Here is a 20235-nt window from a genome sequence, read left to right as displayed (position 1 = left end):
CCTGAGATGCTCACCAGTGGCTCCTCTCCTTTGAAGTTCTTCCTCTCCCCTCTCCCTCGCTAATGGTGCGTTTGAAGTGTCACTCAACTCAAGGGCACCCAACACACACAGCTGGAGGACCAGGCATTTTTTTGCCATCTATCTGTCAGGAATGTGCTGCATCAACTTTGGTCCCATAAACATATCTGTGTACTAAAAAATGTAAATCAAATATTTTAATAAAGAGCTGTTTCCACCATATAGCCTTTAATCTGTCTGACTTGCGTATTATGGGCAACAACGAGATACTATTCATTTTTTATATATATTATTTTTTTCCTATAGTCGTTTTTGCTTAGGCAGCAAAAGTCTGTACAAAAGTATTGAACCACCAATCATTTCTTGATATTTTGCAGACTTTTTAAGTGGTCTTGAGTAATAGTTCTCTGGGCTTTTTTTGAACATTGGTACCTGACCACTTTCAGGTACCACTGTCTAATTGTTTTATGCCACTTAACACTCACCTATGAATCATTTAAGTGTAAAAAAAAAAAAAGCACATAACTCAAGAGATGAAGCCATGTTGTGCTCACACATACCAGATAATGTGTCTTTAGGCACCCTGTTACTTGCAGCCTGTCAAAACATCATTTGTTCCGTTTGTTTAATTAAATCTGCAAAAACAAAAAAAACTTTACACAGTTTGATAAGCATAAAATAGCATTTTCACACCAACAAGCTGATTCCCAAGCAGCTGTTAAAGTTTTTGAGGAAACTGGATGAGTTCAGAAGCAAAGAAAGGATGGCAGGCCTAATAAACAACTACAACAGATGAACAGTATCTGAAAGTCATGATCTTAAGAAATGGGAAGAAAACCAGCAGGACATGAGAGATGCATCTGGCCCTTTGGCTGACATCATGGGAATACAGTTGGTTTCTATTGTTATTGATTTGTTTAGTTATATTTGCAATTTCTCGCATCAACACACAACAAGAGATCCACTTCAGAGGCTTCTGCTAAGAGCTGGGTTTAGACAAAGGTGCTGCCAGATTAGAGTATGCACACTGTGAATTCATTTGGCAATTGTCTGCTGTGCTCTTATATTGGTTAGGAGGTGAAAGGCTATTTAAGTCTGATAAGACTGGATTGGATGTTTGCCTTCTCGTGTGCAGCTCTGTCATGCTATGCTATGCCACTGATTAGAGTCAGTAGCAGCTAAACACTTTCAAGCATGCAGGTGTTTACCACCATCAGATCTTTACAGCATATAATATAATTCCAGTGTTTCCCCTAATGAATATTGCTCCAGTTTGCTCAGAGAAGGAACAGCAGCAATGTTTTTAGTTGACATGGCATGGCTCGCATGGTTGGCTGGACAATGATCACACTAACAACTCTCCTCCTGTCTCTCCAGGCCACTAAGGAGGTGATAGAGCGCGAGGCTCCAGGGATGTCTCTGGCAATGCTGATGGGATCCCTCAACGTCACACCACTAGGCATGCTTTCCAGGTCAGACGCATTTTTAGTACAGACAGCACAGCAGAATCACACACACCAGAGTTATTATAACACTGCATTTTCTAAGTAATTTTTATTTCATTTTGATTTTTCGGTTTTATTGTTTGAAAATCTTTAGTTTCAGTGTTAGTTTTAGTCTTTTTCATTATTAGTGTCTATGTTCTAGGACTTATGTCAGAGGAAACATTTAGGAATGTCAGTGAATATGTTACGACAAAACAAATTTTATTTTCATTTCATTATTTAATTCTCTTATCACCCTAACATGAGGAACGTTTTCCCTTCAAAGTGATTCCAAGTTCAGACTAAACTGCAGCTCAGCTAATGTTAAAATGTCCTGTGAATCTGACATTAAAATTACTGTATTTAGAAGTGTTCAAGGCAGGTAATTAGGCAGGTTTTTTTTAGTAGACCCTCTTTCCTCATGGTTAAGAAGACCATAACACTTTTTTATTTTTATCACTTGATTTAAGGAGATTTTGGTTTTACAGTGAAAGAAGAGCAGCACCCACATTTGTCACTATAATTTAGCGTATTTCTCACAGCACTTTGTTCCGCTGTATTCATTAAAACTTTCTCTTGTCTGTTTACAGACCTGTGTGTGGTATCCGAGGGAAGACACTTATTATTAACTTACCAGGAAGCAAGAAAGGTTCCCAGGTAGGAGACACCGCAAGCATCCATTACATGGATGTAAAAAAAACAAACACAAAAAAAAACAGACTCACCTGAAGTAAGAGAGGAACATTCATATTTATGTGGTTCAAATATATACTGTACATCACAATGTGTGTGAAAGCTTCCTAGAGTGAGACCGATACGGTTTTTAAAGCCAGTGCTGGCAGACGCAGAAACACCTTTAAAAGGTTTAGACACAAAAGGGGATGCCGAGTTGAGGGGTCCAAGTAGTCGGTGGTCTCTAGCTATTGAAGGCAACCAAGCAGGGTATGCAAACTTGAGAGGAGAATCACAGGCGGGCAGGGAAGCTGACAGTTTGCTGGCACACATATAGTCTAGCAGACAAAGAGAGCTGAATTACAAAAGTAAAAATCACAATAAGGACTAGGAAACAATAGAAGAGCCCACAGTTGATACTTGACAATTGAATTATTATACGTGAGAGTGAGAGCTGATTTCGTGTGTGTGTGTGTGTGTGTGTGTGTGTGTGTGTGTGTGTGTGTGTGTGTGTGTGTGTGTGTGTGTGTGTGTGTGTGTGTGTGTGTGTGTGTGTGTGCGCGCGCGCACCTGTCTCTCTGTCTGTCTTCCTGTCAGGTCAGTATGAATGGCCTGTTTAAGGTCATGCCAAAGGAACTCAATCAGAGTCCGAAAGTCCGAAATTTTAACTGGGGATTTTTTTGTTTTGTTTTGTATTGTCTTTTAGCCTTTTAAGCCCTATGCTGGTATGTTTTGGACTGTTGTTCTACTGCCCAAGTGCTCTTGAGCTTGCCAGACATTCTCCTTTTCTAGTAGAGAGCAGAATTTACGATTGCATTAAATATGGAAAATCGTCCAGGTTGTCATCAAAGTAGCCCCACTTCCACCACCATGTTTGATTGCTGGTATGATGTTCTTTCTATCAAATGCTGTGTTAGTTTTACTCCAGATGTAATGGGACTCAAACCTTCCACAAAGTTCAACAAGAATATTTTCCCAAAAGTCTTGGGGATCATCAAAATGATTTTTGGCAAATCAGGAAATAAAAACAGGAAGGAGGCAAACACTTTTTCACGTTTCATTATTTTTTTATTTTTTTTTTTTACAGTATATACCCTGGTTTGGAGCAGGTTGTGTTCATTTTTACTTAAAAATGGGCTGCAAGCCTTCATTTACGCTATGCTTCTGTGCTATACAGATTCTCTGCTGAACACATCTTTCATACATCCAAACTTTTAAGTCTTATTTTACCGACACCGCAGAATGAAGCACTCCTGCAAAGTCGCCGCAGCACAAACTGTAATACATCACTGTCACTGGAATTTGCATGCATTCTTTTTGTGATGCTGAAAATGCGTGAATATGTTTTTATGCTGATCCTAATGCCCTGCAAAGTCTTTTTTTCCACACTGTTGGAACTGTAGCATTTGTAGGCTAATATTTAATTTAAATTTGTTTTATCTGACCTGTAAAACCTAGTTGCTCCAGATCATTAGACCTGTTTGCATATGACATGTTTGCTTACTGCCAACCAACAAAACATATTGTAAAATATTTTAGTTAGTCCATGTAGAGTTAGAAATTTGGAGCTTAGTGAATTATTCTTGAACAGTTACTGTATCCAACTGTGTTTGTTTCAAATTTTAGGCAGACCTTTCTGTGCAAAATACCTCTTTTAAAACAAAGTAAAGAGCAGAGTTCATGGTAGTGCTTCTGGTTATTTATTGTTTTAGCTAGTTTGCTATGACCTGTTTGCCTGAACAGCATTAGCTTAATGTTGTAACACCTAAAACTCATCTTATGTTGGATTCTGCACACTGTTGCATTTACTCATTACCCCTGTGCGTGTAAACACCAGGTGCACCATATGGATTTGTTGTTGTATGGTGTAGTTGTGTGCCTCTGTCTGCTCGGTTTGAATGATTGATTACTTCTGTGCAGACTGATCTGCAGGTGGACTTTGGTGTTTGTGTTGTCATGGTAAGCCCACATTGATGTTTTAATGTTTCTATGTTTTGATTTGCTTTAATATAAAGGTTAGCGCATCTCTGGACAACATTACTTAAATGTCAAATGAGTGAAAATTGCAAATTGGGGACTCTATAAATTTTATCTCTGTGAGTAAGGCAAGGCAAGGCAAGTTTATTTGTATAGCACAATTCAACAACAAGGTGATTCAAAGTGCTTTACAGAGACATTAGAAACAAGAACAAATAAAAAGCATGATTTAAAATTGAATAAAACAAGCAAATAAACTAACTAACTAATTAACAAACAAACAAACAAACAAACAAACAACAGTATATAAAATCAAAACAGATAAAATCAGTGTAGACTGAGTAGTGGGTGAGACTTCATGTATAGCTGGCATCGTCTGTGCAAACTACTGGTAACCGCAGCAATCTGCTACCGAACGAATCAATCACTAGAAGGCTTTTGGTCCAGCATTAGATACCTCTTTGTGATCAAATTCACTTAATGACTGCAATCAGACACATCGACTAGGCAACCTGTGCAAGTGCCTTGTGATTGAAGTGGTCACCCAGAGCTTGAGGATATTGCATACTCATGTCCTGGATGTCACAAGGATGTTACTGTTCTACTTTTAACTTAGTGTAAATGAGCCATTACACTGATTGCATTACTTCTAAGTTGATAAGCAGAATCTTTACAAAGAGCTTCTAAGCAATGACAGGCTCCAAACTCATTAGAACTCAGAAACTCATTAAACTAGTAGTAAATACAACTGCAATCACTTATACAAAAGTCAGAAAACCTGTGATCACTGAAAGATAATCGAATACACCTGTGATTACTAGTAGGTCTATTTGCGTGAACATGAAAATGTCCTTTGTATACCAGAACTGTCTGAACTTTAGTTCTGTGGGTTGCATTAGCATGGCTCCACACGGAAAATAATTTCTAGAAAAGTCTGATTTTTAGACCTTACAAAGGACGGAAAAGGATGTAGGTGACTTAGTGAACAGATAAAAAGCAGGGGAAACAGGACAACAACAGTATGAGCAGTAAAAAAAACAAGCCATGGCGACACGGTGCAACTCGCTTCCTCTCTCTTTACCACAAAAATGTACGATTAAAAGTTGCTAAATAAAAAGAAACTAGATAAATATTGGGAGCACATTCTTTGTCCACATGAGATAAAATTGTTTGGTTTATATGGGATCCAGCATGTTTGGTGCAAACCAGGGCACCAAACATGTTCACCAGAAATGAACAGTGCCAACAGTGACGCAATGAACCATTTTGCCCTGGCTTGCAAAACGGTTTAATGAATTAATTTGTGGGTTTGAGTTTATAACTTGTGCATGTGATTTCATATATGTGCTCATATTTGTTTATTGCAATGTAAAACTCTACATACGCTTGTACTTATATATACATGAACAGTGTTGGGCAAGTTACTTTGAAAAAGTAATTAATTATAGTTACTAGTTACTTCTTCAAAAAAGTAACCGACTTAGTAACTGAGTTACAATATTCTAAAAGTAATTAATTACTTGAAAAGTAACTATTGCGTTACTTTAAAAAAAACGTTGAACCCTCTGGGGTCCAGGGTATAATTGGCCATTTTTAACTACTTTTGATTTTCCCTCCACAGTTCACCTTTAAAAACTATTTACTTTGCCTTGTTTGGTATCATCCCATTTTTGGCACAACCTTACGTGTCTGAATTTACAGTTATGTTTTCATTTTGACATACTGTATTAACACAATTGATCTAAAATCACAAACATGTTTAATGAATCATATTTCATAACCTTAAATACAAATATAAATTTTCAATTTTAAAATCATATGCACAAGTTTTCCAAACAAAGTTATTTGCATCCATTTACCTTTTAAAATAACCATTTCAAACTATTTACAGAAAAATCAGCTGTTCTGCATTCAATAAGATGCCACACAAATTATTTGTGCCACTACAAAAACATAATTTCTGTCCACTATAAAGTGTACTTTTTTTATTGATCCCCGTGGGGAAATTCCTCTCTGCATTTAACCCATTCACCCAGTGAAGCAGTGGGCAGCCATTGGGCGCCCGGGGAGCAGTGTGTAGGGATGGTACCTTGCTCAGGGGTACTTCAGGGTAGCTGTTCAGGAGAATCAAACCCCCGACCTTCCGATTATGGAGCCACCACTCTACCCACTGAGCTATCCCTGCCCTATGGGAGAACATCACAGCCTGATACCTGCAGGTCTGACAGCAGCAGGTGTATCACTGCTCCTGTTTCTACCTGGAGACAGCAGTCACCTCATTGTTCTGACACACAACACAAAACTATCCACAACACTAAACACTAACTACACAAGACAACACATTAACTACACACCCCAAACACGCTAAATGTCACAAATCTCTCACATCTGAACACTTGCTCTCTCTCTTTTTCTGCTGTCTCTCTCTCTCTCTCTCGCCGTCACTCCTAAAACTTCCCCTGTTGTTTTTTTGGTTTTTTTTCTCTCATAAGCAGAGAGTGCTTGCTAGCGCTGTCCTTAGACAGTAAACGCGACTAAGCTATTGAGGAAAAAACACCGCTTATATTACGGTTTACCGTTTATCATGACTCTGGTTTTACGTGGCCTATCAACACAATTTAAAAACTGGTAAATCATCATGTTGTTGCTTTGTCTTTAAGTGGTCATGTGATTGGCTTACCACGACTACTTTATTCTTCCTCAGTCAAACAGCAGCACCCATGCGATCGTTTTGCCCCCTTAGCTCCAGGTGTTGTGCTAGACAGTGATCGTGATTACCGTCCGCAGGAGCGCGCGCAGCTGCTTGAAGCTGTAGCGCCCAGATTACTTACAGCTACTACCGTGCAACTGATATAAGATGCGGTAAGCTGAACACATCTTCAACCTTCTGTTTGTTGAAAAATAGTAACGGACAGCATTTTGTTGTTAGTAACTGTAACGGCATTGTAACAATAGAAATAGTAATTAGTTAGATTACTCGTTACTGAAAAAAGTAACACCGTTAGTTGCTTGTAACGCCGTTATTCCCATCACTGTACATGAATTTGTTTTCACCTACTGCTGTCTCCTTCTCGACCTTCTTCACCCTCTCCGCCTTGCTCACCTGCACATCTATCTCTGTCTCGTTACACGCCCGCATCTCCTGATCGATTTTAGTATTTCTTTCAATCAATTACACCACCTCTCCCCATCTGCTGCCATATTAGTGTCTCCCTGAACAACCTCCAGTTAAAGTTAACGGTACAGGAAGCCCATTGCGGGCTTTTATTACAATGATCTCCTGTCATAAAGATAACAGGGATGTCCAGCTGAGCCAGCCGGACGAAGCCCCTTGTGTCCAACTGTCAGCTGCATACCTTTTAGCTCCTCATTTAGTCTCTTTGGCCTCATTTATGCTGCAGATATAATCCAAAGCATGTCCATTTGCAGCATTTACATATCAAGTTTTCAGCTAAATACTTTAGATCTTTCTTTTTTTTGTACAGTGAATTATTAATATGTGTTGTTGATGCTTTAATTCTGTCTCCACTGTAAAGACACTTTGAAATAATGGTGATGAGAACATGGTTTTACCCTCAGAGCCAGTAAGCTGGTAGTCTTCTATGGACTGTGTTCTGTAACTGCTTTTTATAAATACATTCTGACTAAAGTAGAAATACTTTTGATATGAAAATGACATGAAAGGATGCTCCAGTGATTTGCCAGTGGTACTTTTTTTTTTATTATGTTTCAATAATCACAAGACATGAAAAAACAGAAGCAGCAAACGCGCATTTGTTGACGTGAAGCTTGGAAATCGGTATCTTCCATGATGCCGCTCAGTAGCATGCTACTTTTGGACTCTTGTGACAACCTTGTTATCCTTCCTTCTGGGTGCAGTATTAACATTTTTGCTTAGGTATCATAATTTAGGCAACAGTGTTTTTCTTCTCACATCTAGTCTAATATAAGCTTTATATGTTAGATTCAAACTGTAATTGATAGGAAACTGATCATTACCATATAACTGCAGGTTGCTGTTGCTCTCTTCCCCCAAATTTCCATTCGTGTTGGAGTGTGGAGACATGTTATGTATTCTCAAACGGTGCTACTTAAGTGCTACATAAAAGAATAACTTAGCAAAAGTTACACTACAGTTGGAAAGTGAACAATTTTATTTCTTTCATTTCATGCTGACTTCATCATTAAAATATATGCTAATAATATTGTTGGTAACAATGTTTCAAACCATAGTGAGAAAGGCATTTCTGCACAGTGCAATGACATTTTTGTCCAGTGGGCGAATTTTGTTTTAGTTTCTTACTGAAAGCAAAACCTGCAGAGCTGATGCAAATTAATTTAGCTTTATATCATTTCAACATGGATTTACACCTTCTTATTGTAGCCATACACTGTTTAACATTTTCACCTCTCATTTCTGACAACTAAACATTTGAATTCCTTTTTGCTTTATCTATGCGTGTACAGTCATGAGCACAGCCCATGATAGAATAGTCTTTCTAGCTGAGGCCTTACATTTGACTCAAGAATATCTGGTCTAGAAGATGCTTTGTAGTCGACTCAATATCTGCAAGGTGTCCTAGTCCTGTAGCTGCAAAACAAGCCCAAATCATCACCACTCAACCACCGTGATTGACAGAATGTGGTGTTTGTGCTGATATGTTGTGTTTGGATTTTACCAAATGTGGTGCCAAACATTTCTACTTTTTCTAATCTGTCCAAAGGAAATTGTTCGAGTTGTGCACAAGATTTGACTTTGTTGAAATCTTGTGGTGTGTCCAGATGCGACTTTACAAATCTAAGCCATGCTGCATGTTCTTTGTAGAGATTTTCTCCATTAGCATTTAACATGCTAACTGAGGCTTTAGAGTCTGAGATGAAGGCATTTTGTTTTTTGCAGTCTCTTAGCATTACACAGTCTGTTTTTGGAGTAATTTTGCTACCACTGTCTTTCACTTCTGGGAAGATTGTGGCATTATATTAACACACACCTGAATGATCCAGACAACCAAACTGCCAAAACCTCTACATTTGCTGGTTATAAATTAATGCATGGAAAATATGCAAAAGCTTTATTTTTCACACAGTGTATGTATGCATATTTCGAAGACTGGGTGTGTCCACTGTCCTGTACAGAAGTAATTACATTGTTGAACAATGTAACAATGTAACATTGTTGAACAATGTAATCACTTAGTGATGATGGGAAGGAAGAATTTCCTTTTAAAAGGAAGACCCTTCGGCAGACCAGACCAGATGGGGTGCTATGTATCAAGTCTGGTTGAGTGATGAAGGGAAAGAGAAGTGAAAAATGTTGCATGGATGTTGAACTTTCAGCTATCAGCCCCCTCACCTGTGGAAACAGCTCCCAGTTGTGGTTCAAGAGGCAGATAATCTCTCTACTTTTTAGATTATGCTTCAAACTTAAAATTTTTAACAGATTTTAGAGATGGAGCTGGATTAGGTGGCCCTGTATCATCCCTTACTTATGTTACTATATGCTCAGGCTGCTGAGGTCCCATCATACATTAAGATTATTTTCTCACCTCCACAAGTTTCTGCCATTATGCATTTGCAAGCCACCACTGGCTCCCATAGTTTATGTTTTGTCTTTGACTACCCATGCACTTCTTTTTTCACTTTTCTTTCTTTCATTCATCAACCAGACTTGATAGATGGCTCTCCATTCAGTCCTGTCTTCTGAACGGTTCTTCCTTTATAAAAACGGGGTTCTTCCTGGCCACCATCACCAAGTTTTATAATAAATATTAATCATTTATAGGCATTATAATATTTACTTACAGGGGCTTAATTGTCTAATTTTTGAAGAGGTTTTTTCAAAATGATTTGGGGAAATTAAGACTTTTGCAAGGCAAGCTGTTCAAGCATCCAGTTCTTGTTAAGTAAACATAATTTTACACAATTCAAAGTCTGCAAGTCCAACTCAGTGTTAAAGCAGAAAGAAATAGGCCATTTGGTTTGTTTGCATGTGTGAGGCTATGGACAGCTTTCCTTTTAGGTTTTGTGAAAGAGAAGTGGTAGCAAAAAAGTGCCTGCAAGTTTCCAGACTAAAAGAATAAAATTACAAGATACACATGGAGTGAGATTTTCAGCCTATTTTCAGGACGTGACTCAAAAGTCAGTCCCCTCTTTAGAGTACATTTTTTCTACTGCTTTGGAGAGCTTTGACCACAGTTGTGTTTAGGTTCTGTCCTGTTGCCCTTTTAGTCTCTGTTCATTACGTCTCATTTACGTAATGAACATTGCATTTCTGTTTAATTTAATTCAGTGCTGGCACTTACCGATAACGAAGATAACATCAAGATAATAGTCCATGAGATCTTTAAGATCTCTCTGAATCTCTCTCTCTCCTCTACCCCAAAACTCTTTATCTCTTGAGATCTCATCCACTCTCATCTCACTCACTACTTTTCTCTCTCCTTCCATCTTCCTGTCATCCTTTCTCACCCTTTCTCAGAACAGCAATGCCTTCCCCTCTTCCTCCATGCCTCTTTCTCTCTCCTGCTCGTGTTTCTGATCTGTTGGTAGGGATTCTGCTCTTTAGTGTTCTTGACAGTTACTCTCCTCCAGGACAAAACAGAGAATAAGAGCAGAAAAAAACCACTCCTAATGTAGCTAAACAAAAGAAAGAAAGAAAAAATTCCCAGCATGTATTAAATGTGCAAAACTGTAAAGGATGAATATATCCAGGCTCTTGACACAATCCTCACTCATTCTTTAGTGGAGTCCATCCTCTGTACATCTCAAACCCACCCAGTCCTTCTCTCTGCATCCTCCAGACATGCTCAGATGTAGGCTTCAAACTCAGCAGCGAGAGACATAAACAGCCTTCATTTTGCTGAGGGGTTTTGGAGGAAAATGCACGCGAGAGATGGGGATGTAGGGTGTAAAGGTTAGCTTGCGGCTACGCAACAGGACAGACTAGCTTTCATCTACTGTTTTGAGTCCTCCTGCCTGGCTTTTTTGATGTTTATGCACATTGGTGCTGAGAATGCTGTCTCAGTAATGCATGAATTGCAGTTTGGATTTATGAAATTTGAATTCAGTCAAGCTGAGGTTAGCATTGTCAGATTTAATGCGGATTCCGATATGTACACATTAAAACAGACAGTGGAGTGGAAGAGTTGCCCCGAAAGCCCATTCACGGGCAGTGTAAAGTGTGGGGGCGATTAATAATGTATCTTCTCCATGCTTGAAATACACAGGAAGATAAATAATTTCACAGATTAGCTCTTGTCTTGGGAGTGAAGAGAATGGAGCGTTTAGCCGACGAGCCCACAGGCACATTGACACACACATACATGGAGACATTGGAGAAGGAAACTGGGATGGATGCAGAGAGGAAGTACCAGAGCAAAAGCCAATAGACGTGTAGCCAGGGAGAGGAACTGTGATTTCCTCAAATGAAATCTTTGTGCCTCAAACAGGTCGCACCTCTGTGTGTCATATGGTCAGTAGTTTGCACCCTAAAATCTCACAAACTGTATATTACGGAAATGCGTTCCTCACATGTTTAAGGCATGTTTTCTCCAGGAGCCTTCTGTCTGCGGGAATGTCAATGCATCACTTCCTGCACGTCTGTCATAACTATGATAATACGTTGCTCCCACCTTTTACCTAAATAAACTTTTACTCTCAGTACTGAGTGAAAGCCTTGAATCATCACTCAATTATTTATTTACTGTTGGGAAAATGGGGACTACGGGCAGGGAATTATTAAAAGATATGTGAACATACATGGACAAACAAGCAAAAAGTGAGTTTGTATAATTGTAGTGAGTTTGAAAGTCAATATTTGGTTTGACCATATTGAACTCTCTTATGCAAGTGTTCTTCTAATTTCTTTAATTAGTCTTCAGGATTAGTTTTCCAGGCTTCTTGAAGGACATTCAAAGCTTTTTTTTATGGATGTCGGCTACCTTTTGGTTTTTTCTCTGTCAAGATGATCTGACACTGCTTCAATAATGTTGAGGTTTGGGCTCCAGTGAGACCAGTCGATGACTAATAGTGCTCCATTGCATCTTTTTTTATCCAGGTATGCTTTTACTGCGTTGGCAGTGTGTTTGGGATCATTGTCATGCTGAAAATTAAGATTTTGCAAATCAAATACTTTACAGATATTATTACATGATGGATTAAATTTTCAAATTTAGATTATTTACTACATAAGACCTGTTGCCCCTAATATTCAGTCAGTTCTTGAGTAATTTGGCATAACTCAGCCTTTTTTCCATGTTTCCCTTCCTTAAGAATGGCTGACAGCTTCCATTGAGGCCATTTGTGATGAAGCTTCAGGGAACAGTAGATGGATCCACTGAAGGGCCAGATGCATCTCTCAGGTCCTGGGTCAGGCACTTCTTGGATATTTTTCGTAGTTCTTAAGACCGTGGCTTTAAGATGCAGATTCCAGTTTCTTCAAATTTTAAAGGACAGAACAGGGCCAATTTTTGACTAAAAGTTATTTGGGAATCACCTTGTTGGTGTCCGACTGTGATATATTCAGTAATAATTGGCTAAATATACAATTTGAAAAAGGTTATTGCTAAGTTGGTTCATTGCTGGGTCTTCTCTTGAGTTAGATGGTTGTTTTATGCTTGTATAAATCATAGGCCAGTGTTAAACGGCTTAAGAAACAAAAAAATGGTCATGGACTGGACTGAAATGAGTGAAAAAGTAACTAATGTTCAGCAAAAAACTGGGAGACCTTCAGCAAGTTTGGAGAACTATTTCTCAAGACCACTTTGTATGTATGGCACCTTGGAAGCAAAAACTAAAGAAATGTAGGATGGCTTGAGACTTTTAAACAATATTGTAATATTCAGATTACAGAATACATGGCCCAAAATGTAGTTTGTAATGTATTCTGTTAAGTTACTTAATGTGAGTAACATATTCTGAATACTTTGGGTTACTTTACATATTGTCATACTTTTTACAACTACATGAATGTACTATTGCTGTGTGATTTATTACTGTGACTGAAGGCTACTCGCCACCTAGCTAACGTTGTTAGCTGGTGTTAGCTGAGGTTAGTTCATAGACCGCAGACTGCTAGTTGCAAATAATCCTCTGCAGTTCTGAAAGCAATACCAACTAGATCTTTAAATCTTAATATAAAATGAGTAACAGTAGGGTGGACATTAGGTAAGGCTGCGCTTTTTGCAGTGATCTCGTATAGAAAACTATGTCTTTACCAGTATTATGTTTTCTTCTGTCTTCTTTCAGAACTGCACATGATTATTTACAGCTAGCAGGTTGTAATGCACCACATAACCCAGGTACCTACCACAACCAAAACAAGGAGGTTTTAGTAAGCTAACATTAGTTTTTAGAAAAGAACTTACTTCCAGATGTTTCTTTAGGTTGGAGGTGGAGTCTTTTGACGCTGAGAGCAGCTTGGTTGCTGGCAAACAGTTGCATTGAGTTTGCATTGCACGCTCAGATTTCCTGTCAGAGCCTTTATTTGCATATTTGTTTGGGTTTCCGACAATGCGTGGAATTACCAAAATTAGAGAGGGGATATGAAACAGGAAAAGACCGCAGTGTAATACATTTATTTCAACAAGGTAACAGTAACGGAATAAAGTTACTCATATTTTGTATTTTAAATACATATCACCGCTACATGTATTTCGTTACTCCCTAACACTGTTAATATTTAAGTTAATCTTTAACATTTTTATCATGTATTTTCTACATTAAAAGCCTCCAAGCCTAAGAACATCATGTTCACACTGTAATTTTGAGAATATTGGCAGTCCTGTATGACCTGGAAATGTTGCGTTTAACTAGCACTACTTCAATGTTGATTTAAAATTACAGGAAGAGAAAACGTAATCTAATTAGTGGGAAAAAAACAACATGGGTTTGAAAAACTGATACAGAAATGTGTGAAAGAGGTCAACTGTAAATCTGTTCTTTCACCGACAGAAAAGGTCCTTCGGGTTCAGGTCATAACACTCAAATGTGTTCAACCAACCTTCACTTTCTTCATGCTGGCAGCTATTAGATGAGATTGTGCCATGATTTAAACCCTCATTAGGACAACTGTGCTTAATCTGTTCCAGGAATGCTTCCAGTTCATCCTTCCAGCGCTGCCGCACGCCATCGACCTTCTTCGGGACGCAGTGGTGAAGGTAAAGGAGGCAGCAGACGAGCTGGAGGACTTGCCTTCACCACCACCGCCCCTCTCGCCACCTCCAAACAGTTCGCCACGCCGCCAGACAGAGGATAAAGGTGTGCAATGTGAGGAGGAAGATGAGGAAAAGAAGGACAGCGGTGTGGCGTCCACCGAGGACAGCTCCTCCTCCCACATAACCGCCGCATCCATTGCCGCCAAGGTACCAGGACAGAGAAGAGGAGAGGGGAGGCTTGGTTGTTCCATAAAAATGACATTTTTCTCAGATATGATTTCATCCATTTCATCGTCATTACGTGTTCACGTCATTCATAGAAGATAATGTTAAAGTAGTACTTTCAGCACCAGTAAATTGTTGAACATAATAACTGAATATAACAAAGCCTGTGCCAGTGAGATGTAATTATAAAAATTATGTAAATAGCAATTGCAAAGTATATTTTTCTGATCTTTCTTTGAAGTTGAGAGTTCAAATAGAAAACAGTTATGCACAGTTGCTGCTCATCCAGGCAGATAAGATAGTGCCATGATATTTATTTTTTGCAGACACTCTATATGAACAATACTGGGCCATATTGCATCATCATTGAATTCACTTGTTTTCAGTCCCCTTGCCACAGGTGTGTAAAATAAAGCATCTAGCTATGTCTTTACAAGCCTTTGAGAAAGAATGGATCTTTCTAAAGATCTCTAAACCTCCTGTGGCATTAACATCAGCATTACAACACCAACTGTCCCTTCCCAGACGCCCTAACGCCCACTCACATCTTGTGTCAGTTGATCTCAATAAGTCACACGATTGGATGAGGCACAGTCTCACAATGGTTTCACCCGAAACCTCTGCTGATAATGACCCACACCCTTTTTCACACCTCGATGAGGTGCATGATCAATACTGGGTCAACAATCCTCTTAGGCGACAACTCATGCTAGCGCTTAAAAATTGGACTCTCCACCATTTAGTCTCAGAAATGAAGAAGCTTCTTGGATGAGACGTACAACGTAAAGAAGCTCCTCAGATAACTTTAACATATCATGGTGTTGTGACTGTCTGCCTTTGTGTTTGTGTGTGTGGGTTTGTGTATACTCTATGCATTCACATGTAACATCAAGTACGTCTCCATACTCCTCCAGTCTGCAGCCTGGACCCTGCTTAATGACTCCATTCTCAGTCTAACATCTCATCTCATTGTCCAGTCATAGATTGATCTTGGTAAGACTCCACCAAACAGCCACAATCAATGTTCTTTTTAAAAGGTCCAATTTTTCTCTAGCATTTTATTAAAAATGTTGAAAGACTTTGTCCTCACGGTCATGTTACATGTATATAGGTTTGTAGGAATTATTCATGCGCAGCTTTTTGAATTTTCAATGTCAGGATGTGTGCTATGGGTTCATGGTATGTGTGTGTATGTGCGTACGTGGTGTTTATATGCATGTGCGTTTGTGTTTGGGTGTATGTGATCTCAGATCCCAGATTCCATTATCTCGCGGGGTGTGCAGGTGTTGCCCAGGGACGCGGCCTCTCTCAGCACCACGCCCTCAGAGTCACCCCGTGCCCAGGCCACCTCCCGCCTCTCTACCGCTTCTTGTCCCACACCCAAAGTAAGTAAGCATACAGTACACCCAGTGGCACGCATCGGCATGTAATTACACTAGCAGGGAATCTAAAATGCTACGTTAACCATCAGCCGTATAAGGTTTGCAGCTCAGTTGTGAAGAGAACACATCTAGAAAAAAACAGACTTAAAGCAAGCGAGCGAACAATACCGGTAATCCTAAGCAAACTTGGAGGAACTTTACCAAAGCTGAGCTTTAGCTCTTGCTGCTCATGGAGTTATCATTCAGATAGAATTTTTGCTAGATAAGCTCAGCAGCTGTTTATAAAGCTGTTATATGAAACAGGATTGCTTTTCATGGAAAATGCAGCTATCTTTACAACCTATAGCTTAATTAACTTATTTAACAGTCACCCAAGCTCTGTTTAAAAGATCAAATGCTTTCTAGCACACGTTAATTCTGAGCCCGGTTCGTATAATCTATAAAAAATGTTTGGTAACCAACATAACTCTGGTTCTCTGAGAACCGAGTAAGGTATCTTACTGTGGGAAGTAAAACGGGGTCTGCTGGATTCTGCTGTGACTAGCTGCTGTCTGGCAACACGTGACTCTGTGGGAATTTGAAAAAGGTTGCATAGCAGCTAAATAAATCTGGTTTGTTCTTCGTTCTACATGTCTGGGTTTAAAATGCATCTTGAGGGTTCTCAAAGGACCACTTAGTGACATCACAGTAGCTGCATCCATCTTTGATATACAGTCCATGATTTTTTTGAACGTTAGTAGCAGCCAGTGAACATAGACAGAAATACACAAGAAGAAGAAAAATTGTGTACAATTTGATTCACAATATGTGCATGTAGAGGGGAAACTCGCTTGGAAAGAACGTTTTCGATGGTTCCTACATTGTTCAAAGCACTTTTCAAGGTTTCTTTGGTTAAGTACTTCCACTTTTTTATATTCAGGTTTTCCGCAAATTGTCTAATTTATTCTTAACGTTTAAGCCAAAATGACATACAGATATTAAAACTGGTATGAACACAGTAGTGACAGCTACTGAGCTTGAATGTCAGCAAGCTGCAGACATTGACTGAACTCTTGAAAAAGCTGGTAAGTAGATCTTGAATGTTTTTGTCAAGGTCAAGAGAAAACTCTAATGCTTTATGGTTGGTTCAGTTCCTAAAGCACCTCTAAATCTGATTGTAAATACTAATTGTAAATGTAATTCAACCCAAGCCCCAAATCAGATTGTGTACTTGGTTCTCACTGGGAGAGAAGTACAAGGACATGCACTTCCAGCAACACATATGCATGCTCACACAAACAAACAAAGGCCGCCCCTAGCCCATTTTTCCCTTCTGCTCAGCCCTACTGTTCGTCTCCCACAGCTCAGTTGTATTTGTCATGCCCTGACTCAAACATTTAATGCTTATAGACTTGTACAGGAATAGGAATACTGGACAAAACCAAGAGTTCATCATATTATTTCTTTTTAATATAGAGAGGAATATGTTTTCTTAAAATCTTTATTTTTTGCATCTTCCACAATTAAAATCTGATTATTAGTAAATGTGATGTTGTGTAAAATGATTATGTTGTGTAAACAGCGCACACACACTTCAATGACCGGTTTCAGTGTCACAGCATCATAAGTGTCTGTGTTTCTCTGTATGTTTTGTGTTTGCTTCTATGTGTTTTATATGTTTATGTGTGAGTGTGTTTATGGAGACAGCAGGTTGTGGTTTTTTATGCTTGGATGCTAACAGTATTATTTAGCAGGTTTCACTGCAGTTTTATGCACTTGCTCTGGGCTTGCTTTAATGGGATACTTGAACATGTCGTCTATATGTATTCCCATTTTTTTTTTCCCCTGGCATTGTCTCGTTGTGGCTATTTAACTGAACATTTGCACAATTCTTTGTGAAAAGACTGTTTTAACTGATCTCTCCTGCAGGTTTTTAAAATGCCAAATGGTGTCAAGTCTCTCTTTCTGTCTCTCTATTCTCTCTCTCTCACCTCATCTGTCAGTGTCGCGTCTCCGTGTGTCTCCCGGACAGCAGGCAGGTGCCATGGGAATAGATGAGTGGGGTTGCCATGGGAACAGAGGGATGGGATGTTAGCAAAGGAGGGAGGGCGGGTGCATAGATGGGTCATGCAACTGAGGAAGCAGCCATGAACAGTGCTCTCTCTTTCTGCTGTGCTGTGTTTGGGTGTACATGGAGTGGTGAAAGGTCAGACAGGCAATAAATCATTGCAAGTAATTTCTAACAGGCTTGTTAGATATGTAGATATTTAAAGATATTTGCAAGTATAAATAAGCAGCAAGATGTGAGGCAGTGAGAAGTTAGTCATGACATGGTGTAGTGAGTAAGGATTCTGTTAAATCTATTTGGTGAAAATGAATCTTGAAAATATTCATCCTCCCAAGAGGCCACTGAGCAAGGCACTGTAGGTCTGAGGTTAATAACTTTGAGAAGATGGTATGTGAATATCAGTTCTTTGGTGAAACACACTTCCTTGTCTCTGGGTTTTATTATTTTGTGTGTAAATATGAACACACTAGCGCTAAACTTAGAAATACAGTTTCTGATTCTCCTCTTTCTTTCGCTGACCCTAGAAAAGTTCCTAATGTTTTATCATTGCTTTATCATTCTTTTTTAACCTAAAAGGGCCCATAACTTACAAAATGAGTATTATGCTGTTATGAATAAAACTGAAAAACAATGATTGAAGCCGTAAGTCCATTAGGGAAATTGTTTTTCACTGTATTAAATCAGATGAGAGGGAGGGTAATTTACTTTGCTTTTCAGATATGCTTCAGATACGCTTATCACTTATGCACGGTCTATAGGTGTAATCCACACTTTACTCAGTTTTGTTGCGTTCCTCTCCAGATTTCCTCTTGCTCTGGTCCACAGCTTGTAGTGATCGCAGCCTATCCCGCTGATCACATTTAGAGAGCCAAGGTGTTTTTGACCTCGACTGAGCCACAGAGTGTGGAGCTGTAAATAATTGGACAGTGGGGAGCTTTAATGCTGCTGTTGGCTCCACTAATGCATCGAGGTAGCCCTCACCCCATTCCTTTCCCGCAACACCCAAGCACACGTGTGTCTCCACCTTTCTTTGCGAATGACCCCATTTGAGTTATCGCCAGCTTGTCATGATCACATTCCGGCCATATTACTCAGGGTTTGTGTGTACTGTGCATGCCTGGGAATGTGTGTTTTTGTGAATGGCAGATAACAGGCAGTTAATGGCTTTTCTAGGTACAGCTTTTAGCTTGTTTAGATTCTGACATGAGCTTTTACCCAGCGACAAGCTGCCATATGTTCTTTGAAATTCCCACATTGCAAGCGGCTGCTGACAGTATGTACACACTGTCCCTAGAGCCACAGCCAGAATGGCTCTGTTCACTGATGCATTTCATGTGCCACTGTGGGCTGTGTTAGTTTGTTAGCTAGGTCTTGTTGGCAAGGCTGTGTGGTTGCTTTAAGAAGAAAAGGTATGAAGTAGGTCTTAATCTTGTCACTGCCCGAGCTGCTGCTGCGTTTTCTGTACATGCCAATCTGACACCTCAGCTCACAGAGCGAAACAGAAGCAAAAGGGCCACTTATTTTTTGCCAAATAGAAACGTGTATAAATCCACAGAGGTGGTGTGTTAGCACTTTAAGTTCAGGTCACATTTGTCAAGTTATGACACTATGCATGCAGTCTTATTTGTTTTTAAGGGGACAGCAAATGTGTTTGCAATAATGAAGTCACTTTTAAATGTGCACATCAACACCGTGTGTGTGAGTTTGGATCCTGCACGTATGGATTCGCTGCTAAGTATAAAGTCTGTGCGTAAGTGCAGCGTGTGGAACGAACTGATGGTCAGACCTGTGTGTCTGCTGCAGCACGGCAACTTGGAATGCACACAAACACTGCATGTAATAAATTTTGACTCACATCCTCCAGACAGAAGGTGTCTCTCACACTCCCCACACAGCATACAGCCCAGGAGCAACTTTACAAACCATTCATGTAACCAGATTTCTGTCTCTGTCATACAGTTTCTTAGTTGCGCACACACGGAAAGATGCCACATGCACATGCACAAGATGTACGGAGAGTAGTTGTACCCTTCCACTCTTGTGAGCATTTAGTACAGTTACGTAATGGTGAGTTTGGATTAATGAACCATATGGGAGATAGGGCTTTGATTCAGAGGATGGCTGACAATGTGTGTGTGTGTGTGTGTGTGTGTTTTGCCAGTGTTTTCTGGGGTTGTGTCTCCTGTTCTTATTCTCACTTAAGTGGTTAGTTAGTTAGGCTTTTTATGTTCATTTGTATAAAGTTTGGGAGGTTTTTTTCTTGCTGTTATTTTGGT

At 39.4% G+C, this 20235-nt stretch overlaps 1 protein-coding gene across 11 annotated transcripts in view; it reads left to right on the top strand.

Annotated features, from left to right (window-relative positions):
- The window catches only part of gphnb (gephyrin b), a 111669-nt gene that overhangs the window by 51448 nt on the left and 39986 nt on the right, over positions 1-20235 (top strand). For all 11 annotated transcript variants that reach the window (XM_076873991.1, XM_076873990.1, XM_076873988.1 and 8 more), the window contains exons 5-8: positions 1396-1490; positions 2093-2159; positions 14240-14512; positions 15781-15915. In XM_076873991.1, coding sequence (XP_076730106.1) covers positions 1396-1490; positions 2093-2159; positions 14240-14512; positions 15781-15915 — 570 coding nt within the window. The remainder of the gene's footprint in view (positions 1-1395; positions 1491-2092; positions 2160-14239; positions 14513-15780; positions 15916-20235) is intronic.

This window comes from Maylandia zebra, linkage group LG15 (genome assembly GCF_041146795.1).
Source record: "Maylandia zebra isolate NMK-2024a linkage group LG15, Mzebra_GT3a, whole genome shotgun sequence".
Taxonomy (NCBI): Eukaryota; Metazoa; Chordata; class Actinopteri; order Cichliformes; family Cichlidae; genus Maylandia; species Maylandia zebra.
The sequence above is the reverse complement of the archived record's forward strand: the minus strand, read 5'-3'. Positions and strand labels throughout refer to the sequence as shown.